General features: G+C 38.5%; 1 protein-coding gene across 5 annotated transcripts in view; it reads right to left on the bottom strand.

Moving 5' to 3' along the window:
* The window catches only part of ATM (ATM serine/threonine kinase), a 122684-nt gene that overhangs the window by 51248 nt on the left and 51061 nt on the right, over positions 1-20375 (bottom strand). For 4 of the 5 annotated variants that reach the window (XR_006605961.1, XR_006605960.1, XM_045077534.1 and 1 more), the window contains exons 27-34: positions 19805-19974; positions 18619-18865; positions 10529-10644; positions 9785-9911; positions 8930-9129; positions 2288-2462; positions 1565-1729; positions 618-750 (exon numbers count right to left, since the gene is read on the bottom strand). Coding sequence is in view for 3 of the 5 variants with exons in the window: in XM_045077534.1 (XP_044933469.1) it covers positions 618-750; positions 1565-1729; positions 2288-2462; positions 8930-9129; positions 9785-9911; positions 10529-10644; positions 18619-18865; positions 19805-19974 (1333 nt within the window). In the remaining 2 variants the exon portion in view is untranslated. Of the gene's footprint in view, positions 1-617; positions 751-1564; positions 1730-2287; positions 2463-8929; positions 9130-9784; positions 9912-10528; positions 10645-18618; positions 18866-19804; positions 19975-20375 lie in introns of those variants that run through there. The other variant, XM_045077535.1, reaches the window with a different exon arrangement.

Raw genomic sequence — 20375 nt, 5'->3', positions numbered from 1 at the left:
GTTTTTAAAACTACTGGGAGAAAAAAACCACCATGGAAATAGGAAATTAATGGGTAAAAATTGAAAATCAAAACATAATAGAAAAAGTTTCCCCTAAGTATAATACTAAAATAACATAAACTCAAATCAAAGTAACATAAAAATGTTTTAAGAAAAAAAAAAAACTAATAACATATACAAATGTGTGTCTGTAGAAAAGCGCGCGCACACACACACACACACACACACACATCCATGTTATATGTATGCACACACACAGGAGACTTAGAGTGGGACACATTGGAGCAATACCCACAGATTCCCCATATGCCTGGCCCTAAGGAATTCAAATGTTTCTTTCAGGCACTAGGGAAGTGGTTAAAAATGTTTCAAGCAGTAGAGTAATATGATCGTGTATGGGTTTAGAGAAACCATTCTGGCAGAGGTGTAGCGGATGGATAAAATAGGGTTAATTCAAGGTGAGGAGATCACTCACAATCTCTTTTTGTCTCATCATGATGAACTACATGATGAGAGTCTAAGGTCAGCCCATGCCAATTAAACAAAGAGTAAGAATTTATAAAAGACTCTCTCCAAAAGAAAGATGCACAAATAACCCGCGTCATTAACATCTGTACCCTGAGATGCTCTCATGAGGTCCACCATCTGGTCCTTGTGCTGAGCTAGCTGTCTGCGGAGATCCTTGAGTCCTTCCAGCCTTGTCAAAGGAAGTGCATCGTAAACACTCACAGAGAGAAAATGATTTATTTCCTAAAACAGAAAATTAGTTAAAAATGTAATGTGCTTTTTGGACATGGATGACGTCTATCAAATAAAACTCAGAGAAAAAAATTAGTACATGTCTTTTACAGACACTGATTCATATCACTATTAATGCCACAAGGGTAGAAATAAATGCCTTCTTCCACGGCAAATCTGCCAATGTTATAATCACTTAAATTTTAATGGGCTCTCTCATGATAACATACTTAAGATTTTAAGATTGTAATAGCATCCTCCAAAGGAAAAGCTTGTATTTCTACTCATTTAGTACTATAACTCTAGTTTTATATCTTAGTACATTTAACTATATTGTCATATTGATATATAATCAAATATAGCATACGGTATATTTTTGGTATAACTTTTATACCAAAAATTACACGCAAACATAAATTTTCAAGTTTATAAAGATTAAAGTAAGATTAAAACTGGAAAAACCCCTTGAAAAGTCAAATATCATCTCTAATTCAAACATTAAGTTGTCCCTCAAAAGATCAGACGGTAATTTTAAGATACTAATAGATCAGATGTATATGAAAATCAAGCATATTTTAGAACAGATTCCTTCATTATTTAATTTCAGATCTTAACCAAGAAACCTTGATAGTTATAATTTTACTGCGATACAGGAGGATATATTAAGATTCAGCTTTTTATTTGTTGAAAGGGGGGCAAATCTTATTTTTTTAAACACAATTTTTTAAAAAAGATTCAGTTTTTTACTTTTAGAGAATTGGAAGTTTTCAAAAAGTACCGCTCTCTACCCTAACACAAAATAGTAAGATGGCGGAATAATTATTACCTCCAAAAGTGAAAAGGGTCCTTTACTGTATTTAATTTTCTGCTGAGTAATGCGCAAATCCTTAAAGACATCGTGGTCAGGGAAAGGATCTAGAAGTTTAATTGTCATATAGAGGTTTTCATTATCCTTGTTATCTATCACTAAGTATTTCAACAAGTCCAATACCTAAACATAATTTAAAGAAGAAAAAAAAAATCAAAATGGAAAAATGATTTAATTGTATTTTAAAGTCAAACAACCAAACCTACTGTATTAAATAATAAAAACTCTACTGACCCAGCTCAGATAATGTTCTAATTACTTCTACAGTACCACATGTGACTGTCCCTGGGCTTTCAAATGACTGAGCAAGTGTGTAAGGTGCTGCTACAGAATGGGCAGTGGGACAGAAAAGTGCCAGTACCACTGGAACATTCTGTAGACATAATACCTCCTGCACCATCACAGTGATGTCAACTGCTGTCCCTGGTTGGTGTCACCTCTACACTTCAACAGAAAACAGACACTCCTAGGCTATTTGTGAGATCAAAATTACTAAGTGCTCTGTAATTAAAGGATTATGAATATTAATTCACTGAAAATGTTTTTCTAACCATTTTTCCAAGAATATTTTCACTGAAATGACTAATTACACCGAGTAAACATAAAACATTCAGCTCCTTTCAAGAACACTCTGTACCAAGGTTATTTCCCATATCTCGAGAAGAGGATCGGGGGCAGTACCTGTTCCTGCACCTCCATGTGACCATCCACAAGGGGGATGAGTGTACCAACAATCACGTGAAGATGATTCTCTAGAGCGTCCTTACAGGAAGTTACTGCCGTGTGGCAAACCCGGCTTAGCAGGTCACAGCACAGGGAGAAGCTCCGTAACGACACATCCATGAAACGAGAAGGCCTGGCACAGGGAGGAAAGTAGTGAGTTCTAGGAAACTACTTGAACAGAAGCTCATGAAGAAGTCATTTTTCTTCAGCAGCTTGAATTCTGAAGTGGCCAGACATAAAAGTCACTTTTGTATCTAATTCTTTTTTTTTTAAGATTTTATTTTATTTATTCGACAGACAGAGATCATAAGCAGGCAGAGAAGCAGGCAGAGAGGGGAAATGGGCTCCCCGCTGAGCAGAGAGCCGGACGCAGGGCTCGATCCCAGGACCCTGAGATCAGGACCGGAGGCAGAGGCTTAACCCACTGAGCCACCCAAGTGCCCCTGTATCTAATTCTTAATAAAGTTTATAAGCCAAAAAGAAAAGTGACATCAGCAACATGATGGGGTAGATAGCTCCCAGCTCCCCTCCTAAGAGGTACTGAAAAACAGTCAGAACTCTGTAGAACATTCTAAGGCTTACAGCAATCAAGCAAATGCTGAATTAAAAAGCGGGGGAGGGGGCAACTTAAAAACTGTAAGAAAACTGTGGTTTTACTTGTCTTTGCCCCATTACTCCCTCCAAAGCTTGGCAGTTGCCATGAAACCCATGGTCCCCATTCCCAATATGGGGTCCTGGCTCTTTGTTCTGGAGGGAGCATAGCAGACCACATTTGCAAATTATTGACATCTGTTCTAAACCAATCTGGGAGCTACCAACTAACATAAGGGGCTAAGCTCTGATTTGTCTAACTTGGATCTCTACAGGCTGGAAAAGCCATGAGCATTGCTTGAAAACACCACAAAACTTGCCAACTACCCACAGCTGTGAGAAGCAAAAAGTTACTGCTGAGACATACAACAAAATCACACATATATCTGGGAAATTTAGAAAGCCACACACAAATGCTCAGGGTAAGATACTTGCCCAAATATCCCCTGAGAAGACCATAAACTTCCACTCTAGGCTAACCCCTATGTTCAGTGCAAACCTGCCTAAGTGTTGAAGGAGAGTCCTAACACAGAGCCAGTCTGCAAAAATAGGAAAGATTCTCATTCTCTCTTTCACTCATTCACTCCTGGCATTCAAGGAAATCCCCATCAAAATACTCCCTGAATAGTTAAGGACAGTCTTCAGCAGCCACACGTGGCAAGGAACACGGACCCTGCACAAACAGGAGCACACTCACCCAACCAATGGACCACCACAGCCTTCAACGATTAAAAAAAAAGTCAAACCGTGAGGAAGGGGAAAATCTGATTTCCCCAGCTACATAATAAAAGTAAAATATGCAGTTTTTAGGACAAAACAGAGAGCCCAGAAATAAATCCACACTTATATGGTCCAATAATCTATGACAAAGGAGACAAGACCATACAACAGAGAAAAGAAAGTCAACTAACGGTGCTGGGAGATGTGGACGGCTACACGGCAACAACGAAACTAAACCACTGCCTTACAACATATACAAAAATAAACTCAAAATGCATTAAACCTTGGGATGCCTGGGTGGCTCAGTGGACTGGGGCCTCTACCTTCGGCTCAGGTCATGGTTCCAGGATCCTGGGATCGAGCCCCACGACGGGCTCTCTGCTCGGCGGGGAGCCTGCTTCCTCCTCTCTCTCTCTGCCTGCCTCTCTGCCTACTTGTGATCTCTGTCTGTCAAATAAATAAATAAAATCTTTGAGAAAAAAAAATGCATTAAACCTTAATGTGAAACCTGAAACCACAGAATTCCTAGAAGAAAACACAGACAGTAATTCCTTTGATATCAACCAAAGAAACATTTTTCTAGATATGCCTCCTCAGGCAAGGGAAAAGCAAAAAACTCCCAAAAGACAAAACAAACAAACAACACACACACACACACACACACACACACACAATCATTGGGACTATATCAAAGTAAAAAGCTTTTGCACAGCAAAGGAAACCATCAACAAAACAACTAGGCAAGATACAAGATATCTTCAAATGACACCTGTGACAAGGGTTAATATCCAAAATATATAAAGAATTTATACAACTCAACAATTAAAAAAATAATCTAAGAAATGGGCAGAGTACTTGAATAGACATTTTCCCCAAACAAATGCCCCCAAAACACATGAAAAGATGAAAAGATGCCCAACATCACTCATCATCAGGGAAATGCAAATCAAAAGCACAGTGAGATATCACCTCACTCCATCAGAATGACGAGTATCACAAAGACAAGCAACAACAGGTGTTGGCCAGGATGTGGAGAAAGGGGAACCCTCGGGCACTGTTGGTGGGAATGCCAGCTGGTGCAGCCACTATGAAGAATGGTCTGGAGGGTCCTCAAAGAAAGTTAAAAATAGAATAATCATATGATCCAATAATTCCATTACTGGGTATTTACCCAAAGATGATGAAAACAATTCAAACGGACATGTAAATCCCTATGTTTACAGCAGCATTTTTTAGAGTGGCCACGGTACAGAAGCAGCCCACGTGTCCAGCGATGGATGAATATGTAAACAAGATAAACACACACACATACACACACACTCACACACACACACACAGTAGACTACTATTCAGCCATAAAAAAACAATGAGATCATGCTATTTGCAAAAGCACGGATGAACCTAGAAGGTATTCTGCTAAATGAAATAAGTGAAAGACAAATACCACATGATTTCACTGGTATGTGCAATCTGAGAAACAGAACAAATGAAAAGACAAACTCTGAACCACAGAGAACTGGTGTCTGCCAAGGGGAAGTGGGTGGGGGGGACGGGGGAAACAGATAAAGGATTAAGAGGATGCTTACATGAGTTATGTATAAAGCTGTTGAATTATTACATTATACACGTGAAACCAATGTAACAAATTTTTAATTAAGGATATTTTTAAGGTTAAAAAAATCCACTATTTCAACACAAATCACACTGCATACGAAGAAACAGGAAAGTAGGAAAGGATGGCCCATTTTAAAAAATAAGATACACGGGCCAGAACAGTCCCGAGGAAGCTCAGAGAGCGGAATTACTAGACGAAGACTTCAAAAACCTGTTTTAAATATGCTAAAAGAGCTTAAAGACAAATGAAAACAGAAGCACAGCATACCCAAATTTATGGAACACAGCCAAGGCACCTCTGAGAGGAAAATATGGAGCAGTAACCACCTACATTATAAAAGAAGACTGGCAGGGTGGTGTGGAGACTAGAAAAACCCTACCAAAACACATGCTTAAAAATTAAGAGCAGTCTCTCAAACTTTTCCATGAAACAGAATAGTAGGGAACACTTCCTAACTCACTCCAGGAGGCCAGAAATTCTCTAATACCAAGGAAAATAAATATACCACGGGAAAATCTTAATTCTCAATGTCCCCTAGGCATATAGATTAAGGGACGCCTGGGTGACTCAATTGGTTAAGCATCTGCCTTCAGCTCAGGTCATGATCCCAGACTTCTAAGATCCAGCCCCACATCTGGGCTCCCTATGCAGTGGGGAGCCTACCTCCTCTCCCTTTCTGCAGCTCCCTGTACTTGTGTGTGCACTCTCTTTCTGCCAAATAAATAAATAGCATCTTTTAAAAAAAGGAATACAGATTTAAAACTCTTAAAAAAAGTACAAGCAAGCTGAATGTAAGAGCTTATTAAAAGTATTATATACCATGAGCAAGTAGGATTTACCCAGGAACACAAGAGTGAGTCAAGAGAAGAAAATCAATCCATGTAATAACACCACATTAATAAAATGAAGAAAAATACATGATCATTTCAATAAACACAGCAAAGGCACTTGACAAAACTCAATCTCCTTTCCCAATAAAAACAGGCAGAAAGACATGGATAGGAATTTATCCAACACAATAAAGATAATTTATGAAAAACCCACAGGCCAACATAATCAATGTTGAGAGAATGGAAGCTTTCCCACTAAAATCAGGTACAAGATAAAGATCCCCACTTTCATCCCTGCTACTCAACACTATTGAACTTCCAGCCAAAGTAATTAGACAAGAATTAAAAGGCATCAAAATCAGAAAAAAAGAATTAAAAGTATATTCATAGATGACACGATACTATACACATACAAATTCCCAAAGAATCCACAAGAAATCTACTAGTAACAAATAAATCAGCCAAATCTCAAGTCATGAGAATAGCACACAAAAATAAGTTTTAGTTCTGTACATCAGCAATAACAATCTAAAATGGAAACTAAGAAAGTAATTCCATTTACAATAGCACTCGAAAGAATTAAATACCTGGGAAGAAATTTAACCAAAAATACAAAACTCTTGTACACTGAAAACTGTAAAAGCAAGGATAGAAGAAATTAAACAAGTCCAAATAAATGGAAAGACGTCCCATCTTCATGGATTAGAAGACAAATTGTTGAGATATCAATACTATCCAAATGATCACACACTCGATGCAATTTCATTCAAAATTGCAATAGTCTTTTTTGCATAAATGGAAAAGCTGGTCATTAAATTCATAGGGCATTTGCAAAGCACCCGAAATAGCCAAAACAATCTTGAAAAAGAAGAACAAAATTGGAGGATACCCACTTCCAGATTTCAAAACTTAATATGAAGCCACAGTAATCAAAACAGTGTGTTAGGGGCATAAGGGCAAACCAAGGGTACAGATTTGAGAATCCATAGATAAATCCACACATCAATGGCCAAATGAATTTTGACATGTTCATTCAACAGGGAAAAGAAAACACGACAAGTTCATTCAACAGGAAAAGAACAGTCTCTTCAACAAATGGTACTAGAACAACTAGATCTTAAGAATGAAGCTCAACCCCTACTGCATACCATATGTAAAAATTAAAACGGATCAACAATGCAAATATAAAAGCTAAAACTAGAAAACTCTTAGAATAAAACATAGTGGTAGATCTTTATGAACTTGGATTTGACAATGGATTCTTAAGACATCAAAAGCTTGAAAAACAAACAAAAAAAAAAACATAAATCAGAGTCCATCAAAATTAAAAATTTGGGGGGCATGTGGGTTGCTCAGTGGGTTAAGCCTCTGCCTTCAGCTCAGGTCATGTTCTCAGGGTCCTGGGATCGAGCCCCACATCGGGCTCTCTGCTAAGCAGGGAACCTGCTTCCCCCTCTCTCTCTGCCTGCCTCTCTGTCTCCTTGTGTCCTTCCTCTCTGTCAAATAAATAAATCTTTTAAAAAAAAATTAAAAACATTTTTGCAACAAAAGAAAATTATCAGGGAAGTGAAAAGACAATATACAGAATGAAATAAACTACTTGCAAATCACATATGCTGATTCACTATCCAGACTATATTTGCAAATCATATAGTAAGAGCTAGATAAGGATATTAAGAAAAGTATGACAAAACAAAATGGAAAAGGATAATCTTTGTCTGCTCTGAAGAATTCACATTTGAAGGCAATGTTATGTACTAATCAGAAAATAAATAATAGAAATATCATCAAAATTAATTTAAAAGAATAAAGATGCTTAAACTGAACATATACCCCAACTCTACATTAACTGTGATATTGTGATATATAGTAAGAAATACATATTTGCTCTTCATCCCTGCTTCCAGCACAAAGCTCCTAAAACTCCAGGAACACCAGGGATGAGGGCAAGAAGAGCGTCTCTAACTTCTGAAAGCATCTAGGTCACCTGAGGACGGGGGCTGGTTGCCTCGATCCACCTTGTGATCAGAGGATTGGAATTCTCGGTCCCACTCCCCTGATCTCTGCAGAGGGGAGTGGGGATGAAGGCTGTGTCAATACCCACTAGCCAGCGCTGCAATCCATCGTTTCTCTGCCACAAGGCCTCCATAAAAACCCACAAGGACCAGCTTTGGGAGCTTCCAGATCGGTGAACACATGCAGATGTGGGGACAGCGGTGCCCCCTGGAGAGCGCGGGGAAGCTCCACCCCCTTCCATGATACATCTCTTCATCCCACACCCTTTTATAATAAACTGGTAATTCGGTCAGTAAACAGGTTTCCTGAGTTCTGAGAATTTTCTGAGTTTAGCAAATGAATCGGACTCAAGGAGGAGGGTCCCTGGAACCTGCAGCGGAGAGCTGGCTGGTCAGAAGCACAGCTGGTATCTGAAAGGAGGGGCCGGCAGTCTCTCAGGACTGAGCCGTCAGTTGTGGGCTCTGACACTAAGCAACTATTGGGAGCTGAAATGTAGGACACCCAGCTGGTGTCTGGAGGGTTCCTTGCATGTTGTGTGTGAGAAACACCATCTTCCCCACATATAGGAATTGGGGACCAGAACTGCTGCAGTGACAAATATATATCAAGCCACTCAAAATTCGTTTATTTTAAAATGTTGAAGACCCTTAGTACTGAATATTTCTAGGGACAGGTAATGTAATTTTTAAAAAATATTGGGTGTATATATATATTACAAACCAAAATTAAGCAAGCAATACTCCCGCTTCTACCTCTTGAAACTATAATATTTCAATTAAGATAAGGTAGAGAAAACAACTTATATATTGGTCTAAATATATTAAGTACCTTTTGTTGATATAATGAATCAAAGTATAGATAACATCTCGAAGAACAAAGGCCCAAGCTCCTCCTAAGGCACTTTTAATATCTTTCAGTAATAAAGTAACAAACAGGTGATATATTTTAAGAATTCTGTGCTTTTTATAAACATTATTTGTCTCAGCAGCTTGCTCACAAATGGCTAGAAGAATTTTCTGATAGGAATCCTAGAAAATAAAGACACAATTGATAAAAAAAAACTTATCTAATCATGTATACTCAACTATAATAAATATATTTTCTATTCAAAATATATTACAAAATTCTGTTTTGGTTTGATATTGAAGGCAAATACCACATTAAGAAATAGTACCTTAAACTGTTGTCAATTTGCCTAGTTTTCAGAGAGCAAACAGTACTTTTCAAAAATATATACTCCCTAAGTCAATGTATGACTAAAGTATCCTGAGATTCACGCTTCATATGCAACATATTTCAATTAATACTGACAAGTAAGGGGCACCTGGGTGGCTCAGTGGGTTAAGCCGCTGCCTTCGGCTCAGGTCATGATCTCAGGGTCCTGGGATCAAGTCCCGCATCGGGCTCTCTGCTCAGCGGGGAGTCTGCTTCCCTCTCTCTCTCTCTGCCTGCCTCTCTGTCTACTTGTGACCTCTGTCAAATAAACAAATAAAATCTTTAAAAAATAAAAAAATAAAAATACTGACAAGTAAAATACCAAGATATAAACTTATAAATGAGTGTTCTTGATTTATTCAGACAAGTTTTCTATTTTTTTTTTCTTTTAAGGTGTATTTACACAGATTTTCTAGCTGAAAAAGAAAAAACTCTCCATCAGTTATTATAATATTAATGTATACTTACAGGGCTTTTGGAAAGAATTTCTAAAATGCTTTTCAGCTTGGTTTTATGGCAGTTGCTGATATAGGCAAATGTTGCTTTAATCACATGTGATGGAAAATGAGGTGGATTAGGGGCAGGATCCAAATCCCTACAAGTTATAGGAAAAAAAGCAGTCATCATTTTCAGAACAAAGTTGTTTAAAAAAAAAAAAAAGATTCTGTTGAAGTTTCAGAAACCAGTGAAGTTTCAGAAAGAAAACTGAGATTATAATAACCCCAGGTTCTAAAATTATTTTCCTACTGAAACACTAGGCTTTTACTAAAATCACAAATGACTTATCACATTCTATACATTATCAGTCAGAATATCCTAATACTTTTACCCTCCATGACTTAATCTTAAATGATTTAAGAAATCTTCAGTGAAGTTAATGGCAGTTCTACACCTGTGCCTTGGTATCACTTTAGCTCTGAATTAAAGCTCTAAGATACTGCTATAACCATATTAATATTGTGAGACTGGCGATCAGACACTCTTTATATGAAGTGAAATTATCAAGTGAAATCACTTTAGTAGATACTACTACTCTTTTGTACAGCTAGCACAGTAAAGCACGTACTGAATACAGGGTGCTCTCAAGTAGCTTACACAGGAAACACAGTACACGCCTAAAAACTGAAAGAGACATCTGAAGGCGTCAACCAATCAACTTCCCAAAGAAATTCTGAAACTGCAGCCAACTCTCTAAGTTTAAAATACCCATACCCTGAAAAGTCACAGAGGTCCGTGCTCTGGCTGGCACCAGAAGTTGCCGGTTCGTGTAACGTCATCAGTAACTCCACCACAATCTCTGGTAAATTACTAAGAAATAAATGATCAATCTGTAAGGATACAAAATTAAAATAACATTTAAGTTTTCACGGCTGTGACCTTTTAAGACAGTTTGAGGGACTAACGTTATTGCATCACTTCCAAAATTAATCCAGGACTAAAAAAGGAAATAAATAACCAAAGATGTAAGATGTGCAAGAGCTAACTCCTTCTGTGTGCAACCGGCCTGCAGCCTGAGAGGAAGGTAAGGAAATCATATCCAACAAGACTCCCTTAATCTGACTCTTGTTTAATTTTAAGAATCAGGGGCGCTGGGGTGGCTCAGTGGGTTAAGCCTCTGCCTTCAGCTCAGGTCATGAACTCAGGGTCCTGGGATCAAGACCCACACTGGGCTCCCTGCTCAACAGGGAGCCTACTTCTCTCTCCCTCTGCTGCTCCCCCTGCTTGTGCTCTCTCTCACTCATTCTCTCACTTTTTCTCTCAAATAAAGTAAGAAATAATTTTAAAGAATCATTTTAACTGATTAAGGCTTCAGGTGTAGCACTGAATTCCTCAACCTAGTGATTTTCCTGCCAACCAAATTCCCCACTGACCTACACTGCTTCTCAAACTGCATTTTACCCTTGATTTACTCAGAAAATCCATCTTGCTTTGGAATGATTGACTAGTAAGAATTCCTAGTGCCTTCCCTGCATGACTTTTCCCCAGATTTCTACTTGGCTGATATCCCCAATTCTGAGGCTGGCTGCTCCCCACACCCCCCGTCAAGAAGAGTAGACAGAAACCCTCCCAGACAGGAGCAGGCCCGTCATGGATCCAGCTCCTGTTACCCCGGGCCTCACAGACGACAGACATTCAGTGTAAGGAATGGGTCCACTGCACTATAGCTCACCCAAATGAACAACGATCGTGGAGACTTACAGGTGGATTTGTTAGCTCTCCAAGTAAGGAATCGCAGTAAATGTCTGATTCACTGGGTGCACAAGTAGATGAGGAGATGTGCATACATGCTGCCTCACAACAGAAATGGTTTAAAACGGGACAAGAAAGAATGGAATGTAAAGATCCTAGCCCTTCCCTCAGGCCCATGCATCACTCAGGCCAGCCTTTCCAAGGCTGCAGCCCTTTTAAGAATGCAGCCTCGCTTCAAAGCATATCTGGGATAAGGAAGGACAAACTGGCTGCCTGTGTTTCATATTGGAGGAAACATTAACGAATTTCCTTGCACACAGAACGGAAAGTGGCTTCATGAGTTTTGTACCATTCTACAATAAGCAAGACCTGTAATGTTTAGCTAGGGGACATATAAATTACGCAAGTGTCTAGGTACAGCCCACCAATGTTGGTAACTGTTAATATCTCAGGCTTTTGACAACTGACAAATTTTAGAGGCTCAGAGACTAATAATAGTTGTACCAACACTTATGCACGGAAGAAAGAATCTAGAAGATTGATTTGGACAAAGTGTATATTAGAGAACCAAAGAAAAAGCAAACTTAACAACTTAATGCCAACTGGAACTGAGTAACAGTAATTTAGGTCTTTAACAAGTTTCAAGTTTACCTCTCTCCATTCTTAACACTGATGTTTCAATCAGGCCTCAGTGTAATTATTTTCCCCTCCTTGACTTACTCAGATTCTGCAAATTGCTATCTTTTACTTTGAATACATTTATTGTTTTAAACATTTTATTTTTAAAGATTTTATTTATTTATTTGCCAGACAGAGAAAGAGCACGCACAAGCAGGGGGAGCAGCAGGCAAAGGGAGAAGCAGGCTCCCCATTGACCAGGGAGCCTAACGTAGGACTCATTCCCAGGACGTGGGGATTATGACCTGAGCCGAAGGCAGGCACTCAACCAACTGAGCCACCCAGGGGCCCCTAGTTTGAGTACATTTTAGAAAAGTAGTAAGATTATGCCTGCTTAGAAACAGGGAGATGGCTGGGAGGGATAAAAGCAGGGTCTTTCATAAATTCCATAACCTTTGAAGCACCAACGTTCTGTTTCAACCCTCTTTTGAGAAGGAGCTCATTTGCCTCCATACGGACTTAGATCTAGCTCCGACTGGCAGTGGTCCACCGAGGCAAGTGAGAAGCTCCATGTTCCATTTCTTGGTTCAATACAGTAACTGGGCAAACAAAAAAAAGTCTCCTGAAGTTTAGCCAATTGTAATTTTAACATTAGCCAATCCTGGTTAGTCATCCTTATTTACATTAAAAGAAAAAAAAAAAAAAACACCTTGAGAATAACCAATCTTCTTTTACTTTAAAAAGAAAAGTTTGTGGGGCGCCTGGGTGGCCCAGTGGGTTAAAGCCTCTGCTTTCGGCTCAGGTCATGATCCCAGGGTCCTGGGATCGAGCCCCGCGTTGGGCTCTCTGCTCAGCAGGAAGCCTGTTTCCTCCTCTCTCTCTGCCTGCCTCTCTGCCTACTTGTGATCTCTGTCTGTCAAATAAATAAATAAAATATTTAAAAAAAATAAAAATAAAAATAAAAATAAAAGTTTGTGTTTTAAGTTCCCTCAAATAATTTTGGATGTATCTAAATCACTACAAAACAAACAGAAGTTGTCATAGAACCTTTTTTACTTGACTCCATCTTTTATCAAATGAGTATCCACTACATACTAAGTAGCCAGGATATACCAGCAAAACAGAAAAAAGTAAAAAATCCTACCTTCAGAGTACTTATAGCAGAGTAGACAAACAATGAACATGATTTGTAAGTTATTACATATACTCAGTCTCATGGGAAAAAGCAAGAGTGGGGTATGGGACCTCAAGATCATACTTCTTGAAAAGTAAAGAGGAACACTTCCTACACGCTGTTCAGTACTGGCTGAAATTTAACATCCGGTTTGCACTTATTTATTACTGCCAATTAAAATAAATTTTACGGAGAACAAACTGAGTAACTTTCAAGTGGACACAGGTGGAATATATCCGGTACTTAGGATAATTTAAGTTCGTTGGTTTCATTAAAATAGACATGTTTTTAGAGTTATCAGCATTAAATATGAACGTTTTTTAAAATCTAGGTTTGTAAAAGGTCAAATAAGCTCATTTTTAACTCTGCTGTAATTTTTCAGCAAAAGAATGACTTAAAATGATGATTAATTTTCTGTCTCTATGTTTTTGTGGGATATCGTTAAGACAGTTTTTGATAAACTAAGCCTTTAAACGGCACTGAATTCATTGGCCATTTAGGTCTTTCTCAAATGAAGTAAGATGGGAAAGCACTGACTACTGAAGGTAGGTTTGTGTTTTTGGCTTCTTATTGCAGAGAAGCAAAGAACATTTGAGTGTTTGAAAACATGCTCTGGTGTTTAACAGATTCATAAATCTGCCACCTAAAGAATTCCAGCGTGACATTCACAACTGGATTCTAATGTAGTTTTCACTGGGACCAAGTTTTTGAAAAGTTAAAATTCTTCTAAGTGTAATTAAGACTAATGGAAATAAGGGGAAAAACTTTGAATGAAAAAGGTGGGGGGTGCCCTGGTGGCTCAGTGGATTAAATCCTCCACCTTCAGCTCAGGTCATGATCCCAGGGTCCTCGGATGGAGCCCCACATCTGGGTCTCTGCTCCGCAGGGAGCCTGGTTCCTTCTCTCTCTCTCTGCCTACTTGTGATCTCTGTCAAATAAATAAATAAAGTATTTTTTTTTTTTAAAGAGAGAAAAAGCTGTAAAAGGTTTATGAGGGGAAATTTTTGGAAAAGAATTTTATATGTGGTCAGGACTAAAGTTGAAATGAATGGACATTAAAAGTATATTGATGTAACATTGAAATTTTGCTTTTCTCTCTGTTCAGAGACAGTTTTCTTTTTTCTTTTTTTTTTTTTTTTAAGATTTTATTTATTTATTTGACAGAGAGAAATCACAAGTAGATGGAGAGGCAGGGAGAGAGAGAGAGAGGGAAGCAGGCTCTCTGCTCAGCAGAGAGCCTGATGCGGGACTCGATCCCAGGACTCTGAGATCATGACCTGAGCCGAAGGCAGCGGCTTAACCCACTGAGCCACCCAGGCGCCCTAGAGACAGTTTTCAATTGCTGGTTTGCACCTGAGAAGAAAATGTAAAGAAAGGTTTTTTTCTTTTGTCTGCCCAGAGAACTGGTTTCTACGTTTTCTCTTTATCAAGTCTTTGGTCACTTCCTTAAAGCTTCTAAATATTAAAGGAGCTAAGTTTTGCTAATAACTATATAACCCTACATATTTGTCATCTTGGTTAAATAAATAATTATGTTTTAAGCTTTGTAATGATTTGTAATCCACTATTCAAGCATATATTTTATAACTTTCTAAGGTTTTTTAACAAACTTCTCGGGATTTAAATTGTAAATGAAGTCTCTGACTCATTAGGCCTTTGTATTTGGTATGGTAAGTTTCTCCGGAAGCACTGCCAAACACACCATGACAAGCCTTTGGTTATGTCTGGGTAAATGCTAAAACTATTCTAGAGAACGTATGTAATTCCTGAAGTTTCAATATGTTAAACGTACATTTAATACGTTTTAATAAGTTTTAATATGTTAGTGTTATGTTTCACACAAATAACCAGATGTCCTTGCCAGCTGCACTGTAACCTCTCATCAGATCTTTAACCATGTTTATTTTGGAGTCTTTTCTCATTCATAGTCCTTCTTATTCTATTGTGACACGTCTCATCTTTAAAGAGATTCATAAAAAGGGCTTTTGCCAAAACAGATTTTTTGATACCTTTAAGATCTTAGAACTAAAATGGGTAGAATTTCCAAACTAACTAAAAAGCTGCATTCAAACTAAACAAGACTTAGTAATGTGGATGGTTTCTGTAATTCTTGTGTGAAACACTGCTGGTTCCTGGACGCCTGGGCGCCTCAGTGGGTAAGCAGCTGCCCTTGGCTCAGGTCCCAGTCAGCAGGAGTCTGCTTCTCCCTCTCTCCCACCCCATCGGGGCGCGTTCACTCTTCTCTCTCTCAAATACATAAAACCTTTAAAAAAACAACAAAGAAACATTACTGGTTCTCTAATGTTTACTCTACCAGACGGAAGAATCTTTCCCTTAAGATACCTACGACTTATAGAAATGTGATATTTGTTTGTGAAGAAACTGAAGCATTTAACTTTTCTTTCCACCTGAACCCTCTGAAATTCTGAAACTCTCAGTGAGCTTTCCTTCTTACAGAGCAATCACAGTCATTTACACAAGTTCAAGAAGAATCTATTCTCCTCGCAACAAAACACCCCTGGAAATACTGGTTATTTTACCACAGCTTGGACTGGAATGCCATATTTGAGAGACATGCTCAGACTCAGATATGACCATAAAGCTTTAAGGGAACCAAGGCCGGCTTTATGAAGCATGAAGTTAACAAAGCCCGCTGGAAGGGTTGGCCTGATCCCTTGTTTACAGAGTTCCCAGCAGCCTTACCAGCAGAGTAGAGAATGTCACTCCCTGGCATAAGCAAGAATCTCAGGAAGCCTCGGGAAACTCGAGAAGAGGAATTTGCCCAAAACTACAGGTATCGCAGGAATGTCTGATGGCAAGCACTTTGCCCGGCTTCTGGCCTACAGAGGCTACTAAAAGTTCAGTCAAGACTCCTTATAAAAAGTTCCAGGAAAGCAGATTCTAAAAGATCTATATGATCTATCCCTATTCTTGCTTATGTAAATTATTAGGACAATTTTGTTAAAATGGAACTTAACAATCGAATTAGTCTTCATTTGGCTATCTCTGATTAAAAATGAAGGTTGTTATAGAGGAAAAAGTGTTTCAACAAGAGCTTTGTAAATATTAGATTTTAAACACACAAGACTCAACACAGGGTTTATAATTTGCTCTACCCATTAAACTGTATTTTTTCTTTTGCTTCTATAAAGGTGCCTCTTATTAATTACGTAATTGCTTACAAAATGAAATTGCTTGCTATGCCATTAAGGCTTTAAATAACCTCCAAAACAGCATTAAGATCTTTTCACTGCTGCAGAAGGTGAAACAAGTACTAACATAAAAACAGAATGTGGTGTATGTATTCCAGATTTCCCCAAAATCTAGGAGGACTGAGTGAAATTAATGCTTTAAATGATCTCTCTCTTTCCTTTAGTGATTGGTTAAAGCTCCAGGACTGCAAGACAATTACGGCCAGCTATCAAAGGTCTTTTGTTCAGGCTTCTCTTTCTCATAATAATATTAACCTTATTTTGTTGCCATTGCCGGTGCCAAGGTTCCTTCCCTACCATAACTTCCAGCTGACAAGACAATCCTTTCTACTCAAGGAGGTTCAGCTATATGTTGTCTAGCTTGGATTAGCCGCTTCTGCCTTTTGTAACTCCGACATATAAATTCCCCACTTGGGGCATCTGGGTGGCTGAGTTAGTTATGCATTGGGCTCTTGACATCAGCTCAAGAGAGTCATGATCTCAGGGCCGTGAGATCGAGCCCCACATCGGACTCTTTACTCAGCAGGGTGTCTACTTGAGATTCTCTTTCTCCCTCTGTCCCTCCCCTGATCATGTACTCTCTTCCAAATAAATAAATAAAATCTTTAAAAAAAAAAAAATCCCCACCTGACCAATGTTGACCCACAGGTAGGGACATCTCTACACCCTGATTCAGCAGCAGGAAGAAGTTATAAAAGATAAGACCTTCCACCCTCAGCTATCCTAAAGATTTTAAAGGTCAAAACTGTTCAGGGGGAAATGATGTGGGAAACAAAGGCAGAAGGAAATACAGATAAAACTAAATGTCCTGTAGCCCAATGACAAATACTTGAGATACACAGTTTAAAATTCCTCCAAGAAACTCCCAACTGTCTTATCATGAGTGCCTTGCTAAAAGGAAAAACAACCTTAGCTTGACAATAGCCAGGCCTCCCCCATTCCTGTCACTCTTCTTTAGTATATGAAAATCCTTTTGGAATTTCACTTTGTCTTTACTTCCCCCAACTCCAAAATATATAAGTCACTTGCTCCTCACAATCCCAGGCCAGCAGCTCTTCTCACCCCCGTAAGTAATTAAGACATTTTTTTTTTTAAGATTTTATTTATTTATTTGACAGAGAGAAATCACAAGTAGATGGAGAGGCAGGCAGAGAGAGAGAGAGGGAAGCAGGCTCTCTGCTGAGCAGAGAGCCCAATGCGGGACTCGATCCCAGTACTCTGAGATCATGACCTGAGCCGAAGGCAGCGGCTTAACCCACTGAGCCACCCAGGCGCCCAAGACATTTTTTAAAAGGAAAAAAATCAATAAAAATAATCCAAAGTTTTAAAATTTATGATTAAAAATACTTCATTTAAAAAGCCAATCAAGGGCGCCTGGGTGGCTCAGTGGGTTAAGCCTCTGTCTTCACTCAGGTCATGATCTCAGGGTCCTGGGATCAAGTCCCGAGGGCTCTCCACTCAGCTGGGAGCCTGCTTCCTCCTCTTTCTCTTTCTGCCTGCCTATTTGCCTACTTGTGATCTCTGTCAAATAAATAAATAAAATCTTTTAAAAAAAAAAGCCAATCAAAAGAAGCAATAAATAAATATATATATATATATTTTTAAGATTTTATTTATTTATTTGACAGAGAACACAAGTAGGCAGAGAGGCAGGCAGAGAGAGAGAGAGAGAGAGAAGCAGGCTCTGCACTGAGCAGATAGCCCGATGGGGGGGCTCGATCCCAGGATCCTGGGATCATGACCTGGGCTGAAGGCAGAGGCTTTAACCCGCTGAGCCACCCAGGCGCCCCAAATAAATAATTTTTTTAAAGAGCAAATAAAAAAATTCACAGATTGCCTATCCTAGATAGGAATTACTACACTTTAAATTTTACTGCATAAATGATGAAAAGTGTTAAAACTGTGAAGTTATATCTCCAATGAGTTAGGTTATGATAAGGACAGGGAGCCTGCCTGACTCAGTTGGCAGAGCATGTGACCCACATCACAGAGCATGTGATCTAGGGATCAGGAGTTCAGGCCCCAGGTTGGACCTGGAGCCTACGAAAGGAAGGAAGGAAGGAAGGAGGGAAAAATTAGAGGATTAGTAGGTAAAAGCGAAGTCATACCTGTTTTCCTAGGACGTTTTCATCTTTAAGGGTATCATAGACTTTGGCAGCGGTCTCTCTCTGCTGTGCCATCCCACTGTCTCCTAGACCCTCGTAGGCAAAGTAAGGAAGAATATTTACAAGAATCTTTGGAAAGCAATGTGCTAGAAGGCTTTTCCAATCCTCTTCAATTTGGTTAGCAATGGACTTAACCTCATCAAAACGACTTCTAATCACCAGATGTGGGATCAAAACCTTGTAACATGATCTGAAAATATAAAATTTTAAAGTATATGTTATACATAGCTTTTGTCAAATTTTGTAACATAGCTCTTAAAATAAAAAAAATCCTTTACTTAGTAACCATGAGCACGCCCCCTTATCTAGATCACTAAGCATTCTTACTCTAATTCTATAAATGGAGAAATGAAGTTAAATAAATTCTAAATAATCAAATATAAGAAACAGATCTGAGACTATACCACCCTAATTCTATGAGCAAAAAAATCTGTGAACTATATTTATTTCTTTTGCATAACTGACTGATGCAAAATTACTTCGTTTATGTAAAATGAAATGTAAAGAAATTTACAAATTCAAACTATTAATGTAAATTCTGTTATTGCTAAAATGAAAGAACGGCCATTGAATAATTACGAACTATTTTCCCATCATCCTGATACCCAAACACTATTCTTTAGTTGTTCCAATCCTCTTCATTTTCAAAATTTTCTTCTCAAGAGTTAAGAATTAGCAAAATAAGTACTTTTACATTAAATTTTAAATCTAATAAAAATAATGACAAAATGGTCCATAGCCAAGCAGTAGCAAGGAGAAACAATTTATCTTTGATTTGTCATAGGGAAGATTATCAAACACTGAAGCTGAAAGAACCCTTCAAGACCTTGTAATTCCCTTGTACAGATGGAAAAACGAAGGCCGAGGGGGTGCTTGCATGGCTTGCCCGAACTCACACAGCTCGGACCAGACCCTAAGTCTAGTGATTCCCTTCTACACATGTCGATTCAAACAAGCAGCCCTGCTTCTCATACTACAAGCCTTCCAACTCCATGTGTGTGCATATGCACATGAAGGGGTGTGTGGGTGTATGAACGTGCGTGTGTGTAAGGTGGGGGAGAGGGGCTGCCAAACATTTCCATCACATTTAAAAATGAACATATTTCATGTGTGCCATAGGTAGACCTACCTATAGAAATCCTCAACATTTGTATAATTTAGTAAAATAAAAGGAAAAGAATATAAACTATGTTCAGTATCTTGAAGATTCAGCCATTCCAAAACCAGATAATCCAAATGAGAAGCCATGAAGTCTTCCAAACGTCTATATCCAAATGTTTCAGAAACTTTCTCTAAAACCTGCACAGATCAGAAAAGTCAATGCTTTAAGAAAACAATGAAAAATAAATCACTTAAATCTTCTATTTACAGTTTAACTTTGAAGCAATCATTCAAGCATTCTATAGCCTGATTTCCTCATCTAGGAGATGGGGATAATAACAGTACCTGGGCTTCAGAGAGACTAAATGAGAAACACGTATTTAATATAATTAGCACTGAGCATAGCACACGACAACCACTTAGTACATGTTAAATGAATAAAAATGGAAAAAATATATTGCTATGTTCAACCTTTGATTATCTTTCAAAGGAAGGCCTAAAGGAAAATAATAGTTCTTCTCAGTCCTAGATCTAAAGGAGAAAAATCCAACCACTATAATCCACTTATAATATCAGGTAGTGGAGGGGCGCCTGGGTGG

This window comes from Mustela putorius, unplaced genomic scaffold (genome assembly GCF_011764305.1).
Source record: "Mustela putorius furo isolate JIRA1106 unplaced genomic scaffold, ASM1176430v1.1 tig00000198_pilon_pilon_pilon, whole genome shotgun sequence".
In the NCBI taxonomy this organism is placed as follows: Eukaryota; Metazoa; Chordata; class Mammalia; order Carnivora; family Mustelidae; genus Mustela; species Mustela putorius.
The sequence above is the reverse complement of the archived record's forward strand: the minus strand, read 5'-3'. Positions and strand labels throughout refer to the sequence as shown.